General features: G+C 44.9%; 1 protein-coding gene across 1 annotated transcript in view; it reads right to left on the reverse strand.

Moving 5' to 3' along the window:
- Positions 1 to 13,549, reverse strand: part of dgat2 (diacylglycerol O-acyltransferase 2) — a 59,275-nt gene extending 45,726 nt beyond the window's left edge. Inside the window, exon 1 of the mRNA XM_072262568.1 lies at positions 13,462 to 13,549. Coding sequence (XP_072118669.1) covers positions 13,462 to 13,501 — 40 coding nt within the window. The 5' untranslated portion in view covers positions 13,502 to 13,549. The remainder of the gene's footprint in view (positions 1 to 13,461) is intronic.
- Between the last annotated feature and the right edge of the window lie 7,921 nt (positions 13,550 to 21,470).

A 21,470-nucleotide genomic window follows, 5' to 3' on the forward strand; every position in this document is an offset into this window, starting at 1 on the left:
TAGTCATCATTATGTGCCGTGTTGTATGATGTGGGCGATTGTATTCCCATGACCACGAATGTTCTTGGCGAATTTTTCTACTTGGGTGTTTGCCATTGCCTTCTTCTGGGCGGGTGACCCCAGTCATTACCAACACTCTCCAGAGACCGTCTGCCTGGTGTCAGTGGTCACACAACCAGGACTTGTGATGTGCACCGGCTGCTCGTACGACCGTCCACCACCTGGTCCCATGGCTTCACATGACATCTGCCCAATATGGAGATGTGGAGCCCCAGACTGCTCACGGTACTCCAAGTCTGGTCTGACCAGTAGCTTATAAAGCCTGAGCATTGTACCTTTGCTTTTACGTTCTAGTCCTCTCAAAATGAATGCTAACGTTGCCTTCCTCACCACCAACTCAACCCGCAAGTTAAGGAATTCTGCACAAGGACTCCCAAATCCCTTTGCACCTCCAATTTCTAATTTTGCTCCTCGTTTAACACATTATCATCATATTCCTAGAAACTGGAGATTTTCTGGATGCCTTCAAAACTGAAACTCTCAAACCCCTGCATGAAATGCCAAATCTCGATAGTGAGATACGAGCTTACTGCAGGCCAATTCAAACCTATTTATTTAACCTGCTTTCCACATCTGATATGTGGTGGAATTATTAACTTGTATTGGACAGGGAGCAGGTTCAGTGACACGGATTACAAGATAGCAGATCTTTGCCAGAACCAACTGATGTCAGGGGGTCTGCAGGAGTTTTCATGCTTTGGCGTGTTCCTAAACCAACATCTCAAATGGGTATTATTGTACCTCAAGCTCGATGCTTTGGGCTGTAGTTTAGATAGTTCTATACACAGTACAGCACAGGGTTTAGCTCCTTCATCCCACAATGTCCACGCAGAGCACGACGCCAAATTAAACTCAATCTCTGGGCTATATAGGAGGGAAGAGTTAAGTAGTTCTTACAGGAGATTGGCACAATATTGTGAGCCTTGATAGTGATGTACTGTCTTCTTTGTTAGAACACAGAACACCGGACTAGATTCAGGTGCAATTTTTCAAAAATATATAAACTGAGCAATAAGTGCATGGAAACTGCTGCCGGGGGTGGTGGTGGAACCATGAGCTACAGGCATTAAAGAAACTCTCAGATTGGCACACGGATGAAAGGAAAATAGAGGGCTATGTAGGAGGAAAAACTCCACCATGGACGGTCCCAAGCCCAGCTGCTCTGCATGGGGCTAGTAGTAACCCCTTGCCATAAAAATCCAGAGCTACAGAAACACCAACAGAAGCTCCGAAGACCTCATCCCTGGGGGGGGGGGGGGGGGGGGGGGGAGAAGAGAAGAAAGATCTTTGAAGGTAGGCTACACCTGGAGACAACTTGAAAAACTAGTCCAGGATAGAGGACTCTAGTGAACTGTCAGAAGCCTATGCTCCAGTAGGGGTGAGCAGCTAAGAGGAAGAAATTTAGGAGAGAAGGGGTCTTCTTCTTTGGTTGTCCATCAAAATCCAATGACAATGTCCACTCCTTTAACAGTGAGATCTTTGATGACTATACAGTCCTATCCTGGACCTACAAGCTCTATTGCAGGTGGGACATAAAGTCTTGATGAAGAGTTCCGGCCCGTAATGTTGACTGATCGTTTCCACGAATGCTGGCTGACCTGCTGATTTCCTCCAGCGTGTTGTGAATGTATATGTAGTAGTGGCAGTGGTGGCAACAGTTGGCAGAGGAGTGCAAGGGGCAAGGATTGGCACGGGTGCAGACACACCCAGCCCTGAAACACCAGGCTAGATCACTCGACGCCAAATAAATGATTTATTGCTCGTTACAGAATGTCTCTCTGGTGCTTCTCATTCCCTCCCCTCTCCTTGCCCCTTCCCACCCTCAGTCCACAATAGAGACCCATATCAGAATCAGGTTTATCATCACTCACATATGTTATGAAATTTGTTTTTTGCAGCAGTACAGTGCTATGCATAAAAATATTACAGTACTATTCAAAAGTCTAAGCTATACATTTATAAGACCATAAGATATAGGAGAAGTAGGCCATTCGGCTCATTGAGTCTGCTCCACCATTCAATCATGGGCTGATCAAATTCTTCCAGTCATCCCCACTCCCTTGCCTTCCCCCCATACCCTCTGATGCCCCGGTTAATCAAGAACATATCTATCTCTGCCCTAACTGCACCCAATGACTTGGCCTCCACAGCCACTCGTGGCAACAAATTCCACAGATTTACCACACTCTGACTAAAGTAATTTCTCTGCATCTCTGTTATAAATGGGCGTCCTTCAATCCTGAAATCGTGCGCTCTTGTCCTAGACTCCCCTACCATGGGAAATAACTTTGCCATATCTAATCTGTCCAGGCCTTTAAGCATTTGGAATGTTTCTATGGGATCCCCCCTCATTCTCCTGAACTCCAGGGAATACAGACCAAGAGCTGCCAGATGTTCCTCATACGGTAACCCTTTCATTCCTGGAATCATTCTCGTGAATCTTCTCTGAACCCTCTACAATGTCAGTATATCCTTACCAAAATAATGAGCCCAAAACTGCACACAATACTCCAAGTGTGGTCTCACAAGTGCCTTATAGAGCCTCAACATCACATCCCTGCTCTTATATTCTATACCTCTAGAAATGAATGCCAACATTGCATTCGCCTTCTTCACAACTGACTCAACCTGGAGGTTAACCTTTAGGGTATCTTGCACAAGGACTCCCAAGTCCCTTTGCATCTCTGCATTTTTGAATTCTCTCCCCATCTAAATAATAGTCTGCCCATTTATTTCTTCTGCCAAAGTGCATGACCACACACTTTCCCACATTGTATTTCATTTGCCACTTCTTTGCCCATTCCCCAAAACTATCTAATTCTCTCTGCAAGTTCTCTATTTCCTCAACGCTACCTGATCCTCCACCTATCTTTGTATCATTAGCAAATTTAGCCACAAATCCATTAATACCGTAGTCCAAATCATTGACATACATCGTAAAATGCAGCGGTCCCAACACTGACCCCTGTGGAACTCCACTGGTAACCAGCAGCCAGCCAGAGTAGGATCCCTTTATTCCCACCCTCTGTTTTCTGCCGACCAGCCAATGCTCCACCCATGCTAGTAACTTCCCTGTAAGTCCATGGGCTCTTATCTTGCTAAGCAGCCTCATGTGCGGCACCTTGTCAAAGGCCTTCTGACAATCCAAGTATACCACGTCTACTGCATCTCCTTTGTCTACCTTGTTTGTAATTTCTTCAAAGAATTGCAGTAGGTTAGTCAAGCAGGGATTTCCTTTCAGGAAACTATGCTGGTTTTAGCCTGTCTTGTCATGTGCCTCCAGGTACTCCATAATCTCAGCCCCAACAATCGATTCCAACAACTTCCCAACCACTGATGTCAGGCTAACAAGTCTATAGCTTCATTTCTGCTGCCTCCCACCCTTCTTAAATAGCAGAGTAACATTTGCAATTTTCCAGTCATCTGGTACAATGCCAGAATCTATAGATTCTTGAAAGATCATCATTAATGCCTCCACAATCTCTCCAGCTACTTCCTTCAGAACCCACAGGTGCATTCCATCAGGACCAGGAGATTTATCCACCCTCAGACCATTAAGCTTCCTGAGCACCTTTTCAGTCATAATTTTCACTACATAAATTTCACTTCCTTGAAACTCTTGAATGTCCGGTATACTGCAGACATCTTCCACTGTGAAGACCTTTGTAAAATACACATCCTCTGCCATCTCTGCGTCTCTCATTCCAATATCTTTAGCGTTATTTTCTATTGGTCCTATATCTACCCTCAACTCTCTTTTTCCCCTTATATACTTAAAAAAGGTTTTAGTATCTTCTTTGATATTAGTCACCAGCTTCCTTTCATAATTCATCTTTTCCTTCCCAATGACCTTCTTCGTTTGCTTCTGCAAGTTTTTAAAAGCTTCCCCAATCCTGTCTTCCCACCAGCTTTGGCTTCCTTGTATGCCTGCTCTTTTGCTTTTACTCTGACTTCACTTGTCAGCCACGGCAGCATCCTTCTTCCATTTGAAAATCTCTTATTTGGAATATATCTGTTTTGCACTTTCCTCATTTTTCACAGAAACTCCAGCCATTGCTGCTCTGCTTGTCTTTCCTGCAAATGTCCCTTTCCAGTCAACTTCAGCCAGTTCCCCTCTCATGTCATTGTCATTTCCTCTATTCCACTGAAATACCAACACATTGGTTTTATTTTTTTCCCTTTCAGATTTCAATATGAGCTTGATCACATTATGATCACTGTTCCTAAGGGTTCCTTAACCTTAAGATCTCTCATCACCTCTGGATCATTGCACAACACCCAATCCAGCACAACTGATCCCCTAGTGGGCTCAACAACAAGCTGTTCTAAAAAGCCATCCCTTAGACATTCTACAAATTCTCTCTTGAGGTCCAGTGCAGACCTGGTTTTCCCAATCCACTTTCATGTTAAAATCCCCACCGATTATCATGACATTGCCCTTCTATCTCCTGCTGTAATTTGTAATCCACATCCCGGCTGCTATACAACTGCCATTAGGATCCTTTTACCCTTGCCATTTCTTAACTCAACCCCAGAGACTCTACTCCTTCCGATCTCATGTCATCTCTTTTCAATCCAAGACTTTTCAACAGCGTTGTATAGCATATACAACCTTGAAATTCATCTTCTTTGAGGCAGCTACAAAAACAATAGAATCCGCTTAAAACCCTACACAAAAACCATCAAAACATCCAATGTGCAAAAAAAGAACAAATCATGCAAATAATGAAATATACAAGTGACACACAGAACATGAAGCGCAGAGTTACGGCCATGGAGCCAGTTCAGCACTGCACCAGTTTGTCCGTCGCCCTCAACCACTGCACAAAAATAAACTTGCCGTGCCCATCACCATTAAACACCACCCCCCTCCTCCCCACCACATTAAATGTATGCCTTGCCTTCTAGCATTTGCTCGTGGCACTCTGCGAAAATGACTGCCTACCCTATCCAAGCCTCTCGCAATTTAGTGATAACACTCATGGTGAAAGAGTAAGAGGAGGCATCACTAGAAAGGTATAAAAATAACCAGAGATTACATTTCAAATAGCCTCTGACAACCAAGTCCAGCTCCTGGCCTTCATGTGCGGCTTAGCTACCAAGCCCGGCAGAACCGGTTTTACTGACAGGAGAAGGGGCAAAGGTGTACCACTGGCACCTTAAAACCAGTCACTTTGGGCACATGGGGATTGTCAGCTCATCTAGAAGGAAAACTCTGATCTCAAATCTCCATTGCCTTGCAGCTATACCCACTCATGGGGAAGGCTTCGAGAGTGAATCCCAGGGTAAAAATCCAGAGCTGAAGTCCCTAAGACAGACCTATGTTGAGTTCAACACTGACTGGCAACTCCTGAGATGTTGCTGGTGCCAAACTGTATCAGTTTCTGCTGTTCCTTTGGGCTCATAAGATGCATGGAGAAGGGGAGCTTGCTACATGAGCAACCGCTTACTCTCCGTATTGTACTGCTCTGGCTTGCATATCTAGACAACTAGGATGCAAGATCTGTGGTCGACCCTGACTGACGGGGGCCTCATCATATTTCATTAGCGGTTTGAGATATGGGATGTCAAAGACTAACAAATTTCCACCATGGAGAGCATTCTGACAGGTTGAATCACCATCTGGTACAGAGAGGCCAATCCAATCCTTTGGAAACACTCCAGAATCTAGTGATTTGTGAAAGATTACTACTAACGCCTCCATAAGCTCTTCAGCTACCTCCTTCAGAAGCCTGGAGTATAGTCCATCTGGTCCAGGTGACTTATCCATCTTCAGATGTTTCAGCTTCTCCCTGGTAATAGCACGTACACTTACTCCTGCCCCGACGTGCTTGACTTTCTGGCATTCTGCTAGTGTCTTCCACAGTGAAGACTGATGCAAAATACTCATTCAGTTGCTGTTGCTTATGCTGTTCCGCTGAACTGTGGGCATCCTATGTTGGTGTAGGAATGTGTGGTGAACGTTGCAGGCTGTCTCCTCAACCTCCTCTCCCCCCCACAGCACTTCTTTAGGGGTGTTGGTTGTTAAGGAGTCCAAGCTGGCAGGTGATAGGTGAAACCAGGCGAGGAGAAAGGTGGGCAGGTGGGAGAGAAAATTGAGCAAGAGGCTGGGAGCTGACAGGTGGTAGAGGGCTGAAGGAGGAAGCTGATAGGAGAGGACAGTGGAGAAAGGGAAGGAGGAGAGGCACAAGTGGAAGGTGATGGAAAGGCGAGGAGAAGAGAAAGGGTGAGAGGGGAACCAGAATAGTGAATGGGGAAAAAAAAAAAGAGAGAAGGGAAGGGATGAGAAATTACTGGAAGTTAGAGAAATCAATACTCAAGCCATCAGGTTGGAGGATACACAGATGGAGTACGAGGTGTTGCCCCTCCAACCAGAGTTTGGCCTCATAGTGACAGTAGAGGAGGTCATGCACTGACATGTTGAAATAGGAGATCCAGCCTTGGTCTCCTTCAAAGGAGGAAGAGCAAAATCAAAGTACATACAAGTATGACCAGATACAACCCTGAGATTTATTTTCTTGCAGGCATATTCAGTAAATCCATAATAAAATCAATGAAAGACCGCACCAACTAGGCATTCAACCAGTGTGCAGAAGACAAACTGCGTGAATAAATAATAATAATAATAATAAATAAGCAATAAATTGAGAACATGAGATGAAGTGTTCTTGAGAGTGAGTCCATAGGTTGTGGGAACATTTCAGTAGTGGAGTGAGCGTAGTTATCCCCCCCGGTTCAAGAGCCTGATGGTTGAGGGGTAATAATTGTTCCTGAACCTGATGGTGTGAATGAATCCTAATGGTTCTGTACCTTCTTCCTGACGGCAGCAGTGAGAGGAGAGGACGATGTGGGTGATGATTGACAACTTTTCATGCAGATACGCTCACAGGTGGGGAGGGTTTTACCTGTGATGGACTGGGCCGTATCCACCACTAATTGTAGTAGTTTCTGATCGAGGGCATATACATCAAAACATACGGTGAAATGCGTTGTTTGTGTCAATAGTCACAGTCCGGATTTGATGGGCACTGGGCACAAGATACGGTCAATTATCTCATCTCCCACGCCAGTCCCTCACACTGCTTGTCCCACTGCAGAACCAAACTCCCAACCTTCCTCCCCCAACCCACCAAACATTGGTAAGTGATGAAATGTTGTTTAAATGGGCGATTGTAAAGTTGAGGATTACTTTTATTTGTCAAATGCTCTTCAAAACAGTGAAATGTGAAATTTTGCATTAACGATCAACACAGTTTGTGCCGGGGGCAGCCCACAAATGTCACCACACTTCCATTGCCAAAGTAGCACACCCATAACTCACTAACCCGCATGTCTTTGGAACCTGCGAGAAAACTGGAACACCCAGAGGAAACCCATGTGATCTCAGGAAGAACAGAATCTCCTTACAGACAGCGGCGGAGTTGAACCAAGATCACTGGTGTTGTAAAGCATTGTGCTACGCTACTTGGGTATAGAGATATGTTTAAAGCTCTACGGGTCCTTGAAGTATCATCTAAAACAGCAACCTGAATATTAGGGCAATGGATATTCAAGTTTCAAGGTTGGTTAATGTCATATTCGGTACACAAGTGTAAAGGAGAATGAAATAATTGTTACTTTTGATCCAATGCAGCAAAAAAAAAACCACACTATCAATAACAAAGAACACAAGAATAAACAAAGAGTAAATATAAATACACAGGATAGCTTATATACATAGATTGACTGGACTGGAGTCGTCCAATAGCAAGTTTCTAAATTGGACATTAGCACTTTGAAAGTGAGCTCTGTTCAAAGCCGCCAGGGGACATTAGTTGCCCAACACAGAGTAACCTTTAGTATTTGGATATCAATTAGTCATTGAAGAGTTGCAGAAATCAGTGACTTAAGCAACCCTGGGCATCACTGACAAGGTCAGTTTTCAGTAACATTCATAATAGGCTTTTAGCTGGGGGTCGACTGCCTTCATGAACCCTGCTGACCTAGCAATAACTGGTGAGAAGCTAGAGGATTGGGAATTTTATAAAAACAACAGAAGGCAACTTAAGAAAAGCAACAAGGAGAGAAGTAATATGATGGCTAGCTAGACAATCAAGATTAAAGGTCCGTAAAGATTGTACAACTGAAATAAAGCAATCAAAACGTATAGTGAAATGCATCGCTTTTGTCAATGACCATCGCGATCCGAGCACCTGCTGGGAACAGCTCACAATTGTCATCATGGCTCCGATGTTAACATGGCGTGCCCACAACTCTCCGACCCTTACTGACCCGTATATCTTTGGAATATGGGAGAAAAGGAAGGTCACCCCCAGGGAGAATGTACAAACTGCTTACAGAAAGCAGCTGGAAATTAACCCCAATCTTTCAACTGGCACTGTAAAGATTTACATTATTTGCGCTGCTCCTGTGCTGTCCACAATAATATAAAAGATATTATCAAGCATTTTCAGATACATAAAGAGTAAAAGAGGGGAAAGAGTAAAAGAGGGGTAAGAGTGGATATCGAAATGCTGGAAAGTGACACTGGAGAGGTGGTAATGAAAGATAAAGAAATGGCCAACAAACTGAACAGGCAGTTTGCATCAGTATTCAGCATGAAAGATGGTAACAGCATGCCAGAAATTCCAGCATGCCAGGGGCCAAAAGTGAGTATAATTGCTATTTCTAAGGAAGTGGTGCTTTAGAAGCTGAAAGGACTGAAGGTGGATAAGTCACCTGGACCAGATGGACTACACCCCAGGGTTCTGAAAGATTTCGGAAGAGACTGTGCAGGCATTAGTAATGATCTTTCAAGAATCCCTAGCTTCTGGAATGGTTCTGGAGGATTGGAAGATTGCAAATATCTCACCAGTCTTCAAGAAGGGAGGGAGACAGAAGGAAGGAAATTGTAGGCCAATTAACCTGAATTCAGTGGTTGGGAAAATGTTGGAATCCATTATTAAGGATAAGGTTCCTGAGTAACTTGAACGGCACATGATTTAAAAAAAAGGCCGAAGTCAGCATTGACAATTACAGCACAGAAACAGGCTCTCTAGACCATGATGAACTGTTACTCTGCCTAGTTCCATTGACCTGTACCTGGACCACAGACCTCCATACTCTTCCCTTCCATGTACTTATCCAAAACTTCTCTTAAATGTTTAAAATCAAACCCCCATCCACCACTTCCACTGGCAGCTCGTTCCACAGTTGCACAACACAGAGTGAAGTTACCCTCAGGGCTTCCTCTTAAATATATTACCTTTCACCCTTAACCCATGACCTTTATTTCTAGCCTCATCCAACCTAAGATTTCCTCAACAGGAAATCTTGCCTGACAAATATTTTGGAATTATTTGAGGAAATAACAGGTGGGATAGGCAAAGGAGAGTCAGTGGATGCTGTTTACTTGGATTTTTTGGGAAGGCCTTTGACAAGGTGCCACACATGATGCTGCTAAAGATTATCTCTCAACTGGCCACAGCAGACAATTAAGTATCTATACAAGAATTAGAGTAAGTCCAAAAAACCTGGCCACAAAAGGAAGGGGGTTGGGCTTGGGACTAGCAACGCCATCCCGTTAAAAACCCAGAGCCACAGGAATGCCAACAGAAGCTCCGATGACCTCAACCCTGGTTGAAGGATCCTCGAAGAGGGAACTGAGTCTAACTGTGGCCATTGAGAAAGCAGATCAAAGGGTTAGGCTGTAATGTCATGGAAAGTTACAAGGCTGGGTGCTGGGACATTTTCAGAGTTCTGCAAGTAGGATCAAACATTGAAACGAGGAAATTACAACATAGAACAGTACAGTGCATGCCCTTTGACTCAAAGTCTGTGCTAATCAGTCCAAGGCTCCCCATCCCCCCATTATATCAACTTTTTCCAGGTGTACCGTTGAGAGTGCCTTGTCTGGCTGCATTAAAGCGTGGGATGGAAGCTACAAGCATTGGCTCACAAGAACGTACAGAGGACTGTAAAAACCGTCAAGAGGATCACTGGGGTCTCCCTACCCGCTATTTGTGACATTTACTGGAAGCGTAGCAGACGAAGGGCTCAAATCATTGTCAGGAAGGAGGCACAGGAGCATCAGGACTAGGACTGCCAGACTGGGCAACAGCTTCTTCCCTCAGGCTGGGAGATTAGTGAATACCCTGCCACCATCGAGATCTCATCACCTGGACTTTACTGCTTACCTGTACTACACACATTTTGAATTATATTTTATTAGCTTATTTAAAGTAATATTTTGGTTTATGTGCTGTGTGAGATATAGGTTCTTGTGGGTGCACCATTGCCCAGAGGAGTGTTGTTTTGTTTGGTTGTATACATGTACAGTCAGATGTCAATAAACTTAAACTTGAAACCAAGCAACAGGCAGAAAAAGTGAACAGACTGAACAAGTTTCTATGTATAGACAACAGAATCAGGTTTATGATCACTGACATATGTGCCGAAATTTGTTGTTTAAGTAGCAGTACAGTACGAGACGTACACTATATTTATCATACAAAGATAGAAACATTCAGAGAAATGCATTGTTTGCATTAAAACCAGGCTGCTCTAAGGATTCATTGAAGATCCTTAATCCCATCCATGTACCTATCCAAATTTCTGAGTGAATAAACTCCAGCTCGTATTACCCTCACAGTTCACCTTTCACCCTTACACCATGACCTCTAGTGGACTTCTCTGCCAATCTGGCAAAGCTCTCTACCCATGACACCACTTTCAAGGAATTATGTACCTGTATTCCTAGATCTCTCTGTTCTACTGCACTCCTCGGTGCCCTACCAGTTGCTGGTTTGCTCTCGCAAAGTGCAACACCATACACTTGTCTGCATCACCCCAAGGGTAGTTGGAATCTTGCCTGAGGGGTGCGGTGGGAACAAAGACTCTTACAATATTCAATACAAGCAAAGGTACAGAAGGCTATGATAAGCTAGTAAATGGGATTAGTGTAGATGGCTAACTGATGAGGACATGAATATAGAGTTAGCGAACACTACAGAACCAATCAGGCCTTTCAGCCCATCTAATCCATGCCAACTATTATGCTGTCTAGTCCCACTGACCTGCACCCAGACCAGAACCCTCCATACCCCTCCCATCCATGTACCTATCCAAACTTCTTTTGAACGTTTAAATTGAACCCACGTCCACCAAATACGCCGGCAGCTCTTTCCACACTCACAGCACCATCTGAGTGAAGACATTTCCCCTAATCAGAATCAGGTTTACTATCACCAGAGCAACACACATCAAAGTTGCTGGTGAACGCAGCAGGCCAGGCAACATCTCTAGGAAGAGGTACAGTCGACGTTTCGGGCTGAGACCCTTCGTCAGGACTGTCTCGGATCTCGAAAGGTCTCGGCCCGAAACGTCAACTGTACCTCTTCCTAGAGATGCTGCCTGGCCTGCTGCGTTCACCAGCAACTTTGATGTGTGTTGCTTGAATTTCCAGCATCTGCAGAATTCCTCGTGTTTACTATCACCAGCATATGTTGTGAAACTTGTAAACTTTGCGGCAGCAGTACATGATAATATAGGAAAGACTGAATTACAAACTGTAGATCAAATAGTTCAATTAAATTATTGCAAAAACACAAATTAATAAAGTAGGGAGGTAGTTCATGATTTCAATGTCCATTCAGAAATCGGATGATAGAGAGAAAGCAGCTGTTCCTGAGTTACTGATTGTGTGCCTTCAGGATCCCCAGTAATATAGTACTTAATTGTACTATTTACTTATCGAGATACAGTGTGGAACAGGCCCTTCTGGACTGTCGAGCCAAGCCACCCAGCAACCCGACTTAACCTGAGCCTCATCACAGGGCAGTTTACAGTGACCAATTAACCTACTAGCTGGTACATCTTTGGACTGTGGGAGGAAACCAGAGCACCCGGAGGAAACCCACATATTCCAGGAGTAGAATGTACAGACTCCTTACAGACGACATCGGAACTGAACTCTGTAATAGCGTCAGGCTAACTTCTATGCTACCCTAGTGCCCACCATGAGAGTTGCAATGAGAAATAACCAAATAAATTATGCAAAAGAGGAATAAGAAGATAGTGGGCTAGCGGACTAGCGGAAATCTGAGGGCAGAAGGGAAAAAGCCATTGTTAAAGTGTTTGAACGTTGGGTTGGAAGGTTAATTGCGCTAGTGTGTGGGTGACCACTGGCAAGCCAAGCTGTGAGGAGGAGGAGGGTTGGGTATGGGGCAGCAACAAACTTCGCCCCTGAGAGAGGAAGGATCTTCAGCACCAAGAAGATGGCCTACACCTGGGAACAGCTTGAAAGAATGGCCCAGGACAGCGGACTCTGGAGAGCTGCTGTTGGCAGCCTATGCCCTGTAGGGGGATGGGCTTGGGTAAGCAATTGCAGGCTAGTGGTAGCATCTGGGGCAGGGGAGGAATTGGGAGAATGGGAATAGGGTTTAGGTTTAATTAAAGGGGGATTGGAATTTCTTAGAAAGTCAGTACAATCTTAATGGGCTGAAGGTTTTCATGTTAATGTTATAAAAATATGGAAGAGGGTTAAGGATTAGCAAAAATTAATGCAGGTTTCTTACACACCAAACCAGAAGTAATTATTACAGGGATTAAGGACCGAGTAAACGAATCAAACGGAGCAACAGACACAAAATGCCGGGGGACCTCAGCAGGTCAGGCAGCATCCATGGAAATGATCAATAGTTGACGTCTGGGGCTGAGGCCCTTCATCGGGACGGGAAAGGAAGGGGGGAAATACCGGGATAAAAAGATGGGGGGGGGGGAGAAGAGGAGGACAAGCTCGAAGGTGATAGTAGAGCCAGGTGGCGGGGTGTGTGTGTGGGGGGGGGGGAGAGAAATGAAGCGAATTAAAACAATTATTTTGTGTCTGCCTTCATGAAAGACAAAGAAATCCTCGAATGAAAGAAATTCGCATTAGCGAATGAAAGTGCAAAAGTAGCTAATGGCTTGTCAGCCGGTAAACCCCTCGGACCCAATGACCTGGATAACGCGGAGATGACAGAGGCGCCTACGAGAGGCAAGGCGATCCCAAATTGCTCTGGAAAGATCCCCCCGCCCCAAATTAGGTGGAAATGTCACCCTACTATGGGGTGGGGGGGTAGAAGGGAAGGGGCAAACACCTCAACCACTTTGAAAAAACAAATCGCCCGCTCTCTCTATCACATCCCCAAAAACAGACAGCAGTGTTTCCAGCGTAACAAAGCCCACTTTGTGGAAAAACTCAACGGACACCGCAGCACTCTCCTGGAGAAATAAATCACAGCCGCAATCTATAAAAATACGAATACTGTCTCAAAACTAATTAAGTATATGCGCTCAGGAGATTGCAGTAATTAGCAATGGGAGATGCAAAGATGAGGGGGGAAGAGCAGCCAATAAAGCCCATTGTACGAATCGTCCCCTTACCTCTCAGGACGCCCGACTGGGCAGCAAGAAGAGCCCGCATATCCTCTCGTACGCCTGTCCTCTGGATTTAAGCAAGGATCAGTTAGGGTGCTCCCTTATTTAAATCTTACAAATTATGTACCCTAATTTACAACAGTTTAAGGAAAGAATAAGAGCGAGCGGATGGAACTCTATCTGTTCTTTAATAGTCGGGAATTCCATTCGCTTGCAGGACAGGGGGTCACCCCATTGCCAAGTTAAATCAGTGACGCTTTCAACTTTATACCATGCATGTTACACATTCAGTTTGTTTTATTTTCACTGTGAAATAACTGAGACTGCTTTTTTTGCGAATGTCTTGGAGCATTAGTGCAATTAAAAAGTTGCCCTAACTGCCTCAACTTTGCATTTCCCCTACGAGGTCTTAATGGCACAATCCTGAAGCCCCGCCTACTCGTCCTGCTATTGGTCACTGCGGAGCGGAGAGCACGTGGGTTGACAAGGTAGGAATAGGTGGTTCATTGCGTTGATGGTGCGGGATGGTCAGAATAAAATAGCAAGGTGGAATTCCTGGGAGCAACTCGGAAAGCGGGAAAGACACATCCCGCAAATAAAGTATTCTAAAGAGCGGCTGGAGCAATTGTGGCTAATAAGGAGATCAAAGACAGAATAAAAGCATATAATAATAGAGCAAACATTAGTGGGAAGGTAGAGGATTTAAAATCCAGCAGAATGCAACTAAAAAAGCCGTAGAAGAGATTAAATATGAAGGTATTCCAATCACAAACTGCAGATGCTGGAAATCCAAGCACCGCACACACAAAATGCTGGAGGAACTCAGCAGGCCAGGCAGCATTTATGGAAAAGAGTACAGTCGACGTTTCAAGATTTGGGAGTCCTTGTGCAGGGTTCCCTTCAGGTTAACTTGCGGGTTGAGTCAGTGGTAAGGAAGACAAAGGCAATGTTAGCATTCATTTCAGGAGTACTAGAATATAACGGCAAGGTTGTGGTGCTGAGGCTTTATAGTGGCGGTAAGCTAGCCGATAATACAAAAGAGAATCCAAACATATTTTTCACCTGTATAAAGAGTAAAAGACATAATATCGGACCGCTGGAAAATGACAAAATGACGCTAGAGGTAGTATGGGGGGGGTGAGTTTAATAAGCGTTTTGCATCAGTTTCACTGTAGCAGACGCTAGCAGAAGGCAGAAATAACGTGAGTGTCAGGGGACAGAAGTGAGAGTCGTTGTTATTATGCTGGATGAATGGCTGGGATCCTTGATAGTACTAAGGGCCCTGCATATGCGGCGTTCCTGATAAATGTCCCTGATGGATGGTGGGGAGACCCCTACACAGTAATCCTCTCAGCTGTTCTCACAGCCCTTTGTAGGAAATTTTTTGAGGAAATTACCAGTAGGCTAGACAAGGGAGATGCAGTGGATGTTGTATATTTAGATTTTCAGAAGGCCTTTGACAAGGTGCCACACATGAGGCTGCTTAACAAGATAAGAGCCCATGGAATTACAGGAAAGTTACATACCTGGATAGAGCGTTGGCTGATTGGCAGGAAACAGAGAGTGGGAATAAAGGGATCCTATTCTGGTTGGCTGCCAGTTACCAGTGGTGTTCCACAGGGGTCCGTGTTGGGGCAGTTTCTTTTTACATTGTACATCAACGATTTGGATTATGGAATAGAGGGCTTTGTGGCTAAGTTTGCTGATGATACGAAGATAGGTGGAGGGGCTGGTAGTGCTGAGGAAACAGAGAGTCTGCAGAGGGACTTGGATAGATTGGAAGAATGGGCAGAGAAGTGGCAAATGAAATACAATGTTGGAAAGTGTATGGTTATGCACATTGGCAGAAGAAATAAACGGGCAGACTATTATCTAAATGGGGAAAGAATTCAAAGTTCCGAGATGCAACGGGACTTGGGAGTCCTCGTACAGGATTCCCTTAAAGTTTACCTCCAGATTGAGTCGGTAGTGAAGAAGGCGAATGCAATGTTGGCATTCATTTCTAGAGGAATAGAGTATAGGAGCAGGGATGTGATGTTGAGGCTCTATAAGGCGCTGGTGAGACCTCACTTGGAGTACTGTGGGCAGTTTTGGTCTCCTTATTTAAGAAAGGATGTGCTGACGTTGGAGAGGGTACAGAGAAGATTCACTAGAATGATTCCGGGAATGAGAGGGTTAACATATGAGGAACGTTTGTCCGCTCTTGGACTGTATTCCTTGGAGTTTAGAAGAATGAGGGGAGACCAGAAACATTTCGAATGTTAAAAAGCATGGACAGAGTGGATGTGGCAAAGTTGTTTCCCATGATGGGGGAGTCTAGTACGAGAGGGCATGACTTCAGGATTGAAGGGCGCCCTTTCAGAACAGAAATGCGAAAAAATTTTTTTAGTCAGAGGGTGGTGAATCTATGGAATTTGTTGCCACGGGCAGCAGTGGAGGCCAAGTCATTGGGTGTCTTTAAGGCAGAGATTGATAGGTATCTGAGTAGCCAGGGCATCAAAGGTTATGGTGAGAAGGCGGGGCAGTGGGACTAAATAGGATAAAATGGATCAGCTCATGATAAAATGGTGGAGCAGACTCGATGGGCCAAATGGCCTACTTCTGCAACTTTGTCTTATGGTCTTATGGTCTTATGGACTTCTGGTCTGATGCTCGATTGCTCCCGTACCAGGTGTAATTTCCAATACAGAAGTGTAAAGGAGAACAAAATAATTCTAGTTCTGGATTTGATGCAGCACAAAAGAAAACAATAAGAATGAACACAATAATAAAAAAAACACAATAAATATAAATACGTAAGATAGCTTGTATACATTGAATGTATGTCCATAAGGTAGCACTAGGGACAGGAGTGTCTACACCAGGTGACTCTGACAGGTAATGATAAAGTGGTGGTTGGGGGTGTGGAGGGGTGGGTTAGTGGGTGGAGGTGTTGATCAGCCTTACTGCTTAGCAGGATCTCCCAGTGGTCACACATTTTAATTCCACATCCCATTCCCATTCTGACATGTCTATCCATGACCTCCTCTACTGTAAAGATGAAGCCACACTCAGGTTGGAGGAACAGCACCTTATATTCTGTCTGGGTAGCCTCCAACCTGATGGCATGAACATTGACTTCTCTAACTTCCGCTAATGCCCCACCTCCCACTCGTACCCCATCTGTTATTTATTTATATACACACATTCTTTCTCTCACTCTCCTTTTTCTCCCTCTGTCCCTCTGACTATACCCCTTGCCCATCCTCTGGGTTCCCCCCCCCTTTTTCCTTCTCCCTGGGCCTCCTGTCCCATGATCCTCTCATATCCCTTTTGCCAATCACCTGTCCAGCTCTTGGCTCCACCCCTCCCCTCCTGTCTTCTCCGATCATTTTGGTTCTCCCCCTCCCCCTCCCACTTTCAAATCCCTTACTAGCTCTTCCTTCAGTTAGTCCTGACGAAGGGTCTCGGCCTGAAATGTCGACTGTACCTCTTCCTAGAGATGCTGCCTGGCCTGCTGCGTTCACCAGCAACTTTGATGTGTGTTGCTTGAATTTCCAGCATCTGCAGAATTCCTCGTGTTTGCTTGGGGGAAGTAACTGTTTTTAATACCAGATGGTCCTGGTGTGGATGCTACGTAGCCTCCTCCCCGATGGGAGTAGGACAAAATCTGTGGGATCCTTTATGATGTTGCTGGCCCTTTACCAACATCTTTCTGTTTGGCGGGTCAGCTGGTGCCAGTGATGCATTGGGCATTTTTGACTACCTGCTGCAGAGCTCGCTTGTCTGCCGAACTGCAGTTCGTTGATGTTGCTGTTTGCAGTTCATGATGTTAAGGTGACATGATTCATTCACTTTTTGTGGCCCTGTTCAAAATAGGCTACAAGGTGTGGAAGACCAGGGTCTGCTTTTTTCCAAAACCATCTGACATGACCAACAGGTGCAGGTGGAATGCACTGGACAGGTTAATGGTTCAGCGTGGATCAGATGGGCCAAAATGCCTGTTTCTGTACTATAGTGTTCTGTGATTCTATGATATCCATGCAGTACTCTTTATTGTGAAGGCTTGCTGGCTTGCTCAAGTTCAAGTTCAGTTTATTGTCATTCAACTGTACACATGTATACCACCAAATGAAACAACATTGCTCCAGATCCAAGTGCACAATGCAGTACATATAACTCACGCATAACACATAAAGTGATATTACTGACTATGAATTAACCTCCTCTACGTTGGTGAGATCTGACATAAATTGGGGGGCTGCCTTGTCATGCACTTCTGCTTCACCTGCCAAAAGTGGAATTTACTGGTGGCCAACAATTTAGTTCTTATCCCCATTCCTGTTCCAACATGCTAGTCCATGGCCACCTCTTCAGTCATATTGAGGCCAATCTCAGGGCAGAGGTGCAACACCTCATACTCTGTCTCATTAGCCTCCAACCTGCTGGCATCAACACTGATTTCTCCCTCTGTACTTCAAGCTTGTCCTCCTTCACCTCCTTGGGATGTTAGTAATATTCATAAACACAAGATGCTGGAAATCCTGAATCAATCAATCAATATCTATCGATCTCACACACACACGTGGAACCAGCAGAGACCTGATGAAGCATCCCAGCCCAAAACATCGACTGTTTATTCCTCTCCATAGATATTACCTGGCCCGTTGAGTCCCAGTGCATGGCCAAGTGGTTAAGGCGTCGGTCTAGTGATCTGAAGGTCGCTAGTTCGAGCCTCAGCTGAGGCAGTGTGTTGTGTCCTTGAGCAAGGCACTGAACTCATTCGTATGGCTAGTGATGTTGTGGGGATGGAACTGGACTCTCTCACGGTGTTGTCTGAAAAGAGGATGCTGTCCAAGTTGCATGCCATCTTGGACAATGTCTCCCATCCACTACATAATGTACTGGTTGGGCACAGGAATACATTCAGCCAGAGACTCATTCCACCGAGATGCAACGCAGAGCGTCATAGGAAGTCATTCCTGCCTGTGGCCATCAAGCTTTACAACTCCTCCCTTGGAGGGTCAGACACCCTGAGGCTTGTCCTGGACTTATTTCCTGGCATAATTTACATATTACTATTTAACTATTTATGGTTTTATTACTATTTAATTATTTATGGTGCAACTGTAACGAAAACCAATTTCCCCCGGGATCAATAAAGTATGACTATGACTATGACTAACCACACATTGTTCTGCGACGACACCGCTGCCAAGCTGTATGGGTCCTGGTGCACTTCCCTTGGACAACATCAGTGGCGTGGAGAGGGGAGACTTGCAGCATGGGCAACTGCTGATCTTCCATACAACCTTGCCCAGGCCTGCGCCCTGGAAACCTTCCAAGGCGCAAATCCATGGTCTCACGAGACTAATGGATGCCTATAGAATCAGTCCCTCCAGCATTTTGTGTGTAATAAATAACGTGGCGCATTTACAACACGCAATCAAAAAAAAGCTAACAGTATAACGCTATTGGTGCTTCCTATGTGATGACACCTCGGTGGTACATTATATTAAGTAAGATTAACATTTATGCCGAACCTTTAAATTCATTGGTGTTACCATTTCAGAGGACCTGTCCTCATCCCAGCATGTAAGTGCAATTACAAAGAAGGAATTCCAGCACATTCCAGCAAATTCTACTTGCTTAGAAACTTATGAAGATTCAGCATGGTGTCTAAAACTTTGATAAACTTTTATCGATGTGTCGTGGAGCATATATTGACTGGCTGCATCACTGCCTACTATGGAAACACCAGTGCCCTTTGGCGTAAAATCCCACAAACAGTGGATATGCCCAGTGCATCACCGGTAAAGCCCTCCTCACCATTAAGAACATCTACACCAAGCATTGTCACGGGAAAGCAGTATCCTTCATCAGGGAACACCCATCTCCCAGTTCATGCTCTCTTCTCGCTGCTGCCATTAGGAAGAAGGTGCAGGAGCCTCATGAATCACAGCACCAGGTTGAGGAACAGTTATTACCCCTCAACCATTAGGCTCTTGAACCAGAGGAGATAACTTCACTCGCCCCACTGCCCCATCACTGAACTGTTCCCACAACCTAGGGTCTCATTTTCAAGGACTCTTCATCTCATGTTCTTGATATTTATTATTATTATCTTTTCCTTTCTTTTTCTATTTGCACACTAGTTGTCCACCCTGTCAGCGTGGTCTCTCATTGAGCCTATTGTGGTTATTGGATTTATTGAGTATGGCCAGACGAAAGTGAATCTCGGAGTTGTATATGGTGACATTTATGTACTTTGTTAATAAATTTTCTTTGAACTTGCCTGATATCCCCTGAATCTCTTACATCGTTGTAAGAAATGAAAAGCTGTGATTTCCACAGTGAGTGCACAAAGTAAATAATGAGGAGATAAAGGGAGCAGGGGTCATGTCAAGTCAAGTTTACTGTCATACACACAAGGGTGGATGCCTCGAAAAACTCTGTAAGGTTGATTAGACATGACCTACCACACGGATGCTTCTCTGGTATCATGGATTCTTGATGACCTGACTGGCAGACCACAGTACGTGTGCTTGCAACATTGTGTGTCAGACAGAGTGATCAGCAGCACTGGGGCTCCACAGGGGACTGTCTTGTCTCCTTTTCTCTTCACCATTTACACCTCGGACTTCAATGAGTCTTGTCATCTTCAGAATTTTTCAGATGACTCTGCCATAGTTGGATGCATCAGCAAGGGAGATGAGGTCGAGTACAGGGCTACGGTAGGAAACTTTGTCACATGGTGTGAGCAGAATTATCTGCAGCTTAATGTGAAAAAGACTAAGAAGCTGGTGGTAGACCTGAGGAGAGCTAAGGTACCGGTGACCCCTGTTTCCATCCAGGGGGTCAGTGTGGACATGGTGGAGGATTACAAATACCTGGGGATACGAATTGACAATAAACTGGACTGGTCAAAGAACACTGAGGCTGTCTACAAGAAGGGTCAGAGCCGTCTCTATTTCCTGAGGAGACTGAGGTCCTTTAACATCTGCCGGACGATGCTGAGGATGTTCTACGAGTCCGTGGTGGCCAGTGCTATCATGTTTTCTGTTGCGTGCTGGGACAGCAGGCTGAGGGTAGCAGACACCAACAGAATCAACAAGTTCATTTGTAAGGCCAGTGATATTGTGGGGATGGAACTGGACTCTCTGACGGTGGTGTCTGAAAAGAGGATGCTGTCTAAGTTGCATGCCATCTTGGACAATGTCTCCCAACCACTACATAATGTGCTGGGTGGGCACAGGAGTACATTCAGCCAGAGACTCATTCCACCGAGATGCAGCACAGAGCGTCATAGGAAGTCATTCCTGCCTGTGGCCATCAAACTTTACAACTCCTCCCTTGGAGGATCAGACACCCTGAGCCAATAGGCTGGTCCTGGACTTATTTCATAATTTACTGGCATAATTTACATATTACTGTTTAACTATTTATGGTTCTATTACTATTTATTATTTATGGTGCAACTGTAACAAGAACCAGTTTCCCCTGGGATCAATAAGGTATGACTATGACTATGACTATTGAGATACCGCGCAGAATAGGCTATTCCGGCCCTTTGAGCCACACCACTCAGCAATCACAGGGCACTTTACAATGACTGATTAATCTACCAACTGGTACTTCTTTGGATAGTGGGGGGAAACCAAAGCACCCGGAGGAAACTCACATGCTCACAGGGAGAAGGTTCAGGCAGTGGTGGGGTATCTGAATTCCATGAGGTATTATTGATGGTATATGAGCCATGAGGTAATATCGCAGCTCTAAGAAAGAAATCAGGAAGGTTAAAAGGCAGCACGATGTTGCTCCAGCAGACAAGGCAATGCAGAATCCTAAGGGATTCTACAGATACGTTAAGAGCATAAAGATTGGTCCTCAGCAAGATCAGAATGGTAATCCATGTGTGGAGCCAAAAGAGATAGGGGAGATCTTAAATGGATTCTTTGCATCTGTATTTACTTGGGAGACAGATACAGAGTATATTGAAGCGAAGCAAAGTGCCATCAACTTCATGGTCCCTGTTC

The sequence above is a fragment of the Mobula birostris genome, chromosome 7 (assembly GCF_030028105.1).
Source record: "Mobula birostris isolate sMobBir1 chromosome 7, sMobBir1.hap1, whole genome shotgun sequence".
In the NCBI taxonomy this organism is placed as follows: Eukaryota; Metazoa; Chordata; class Chondrichthyes; order Myliobatiformes; family Myliobatidae; genus Mobula; species Mobula birostris.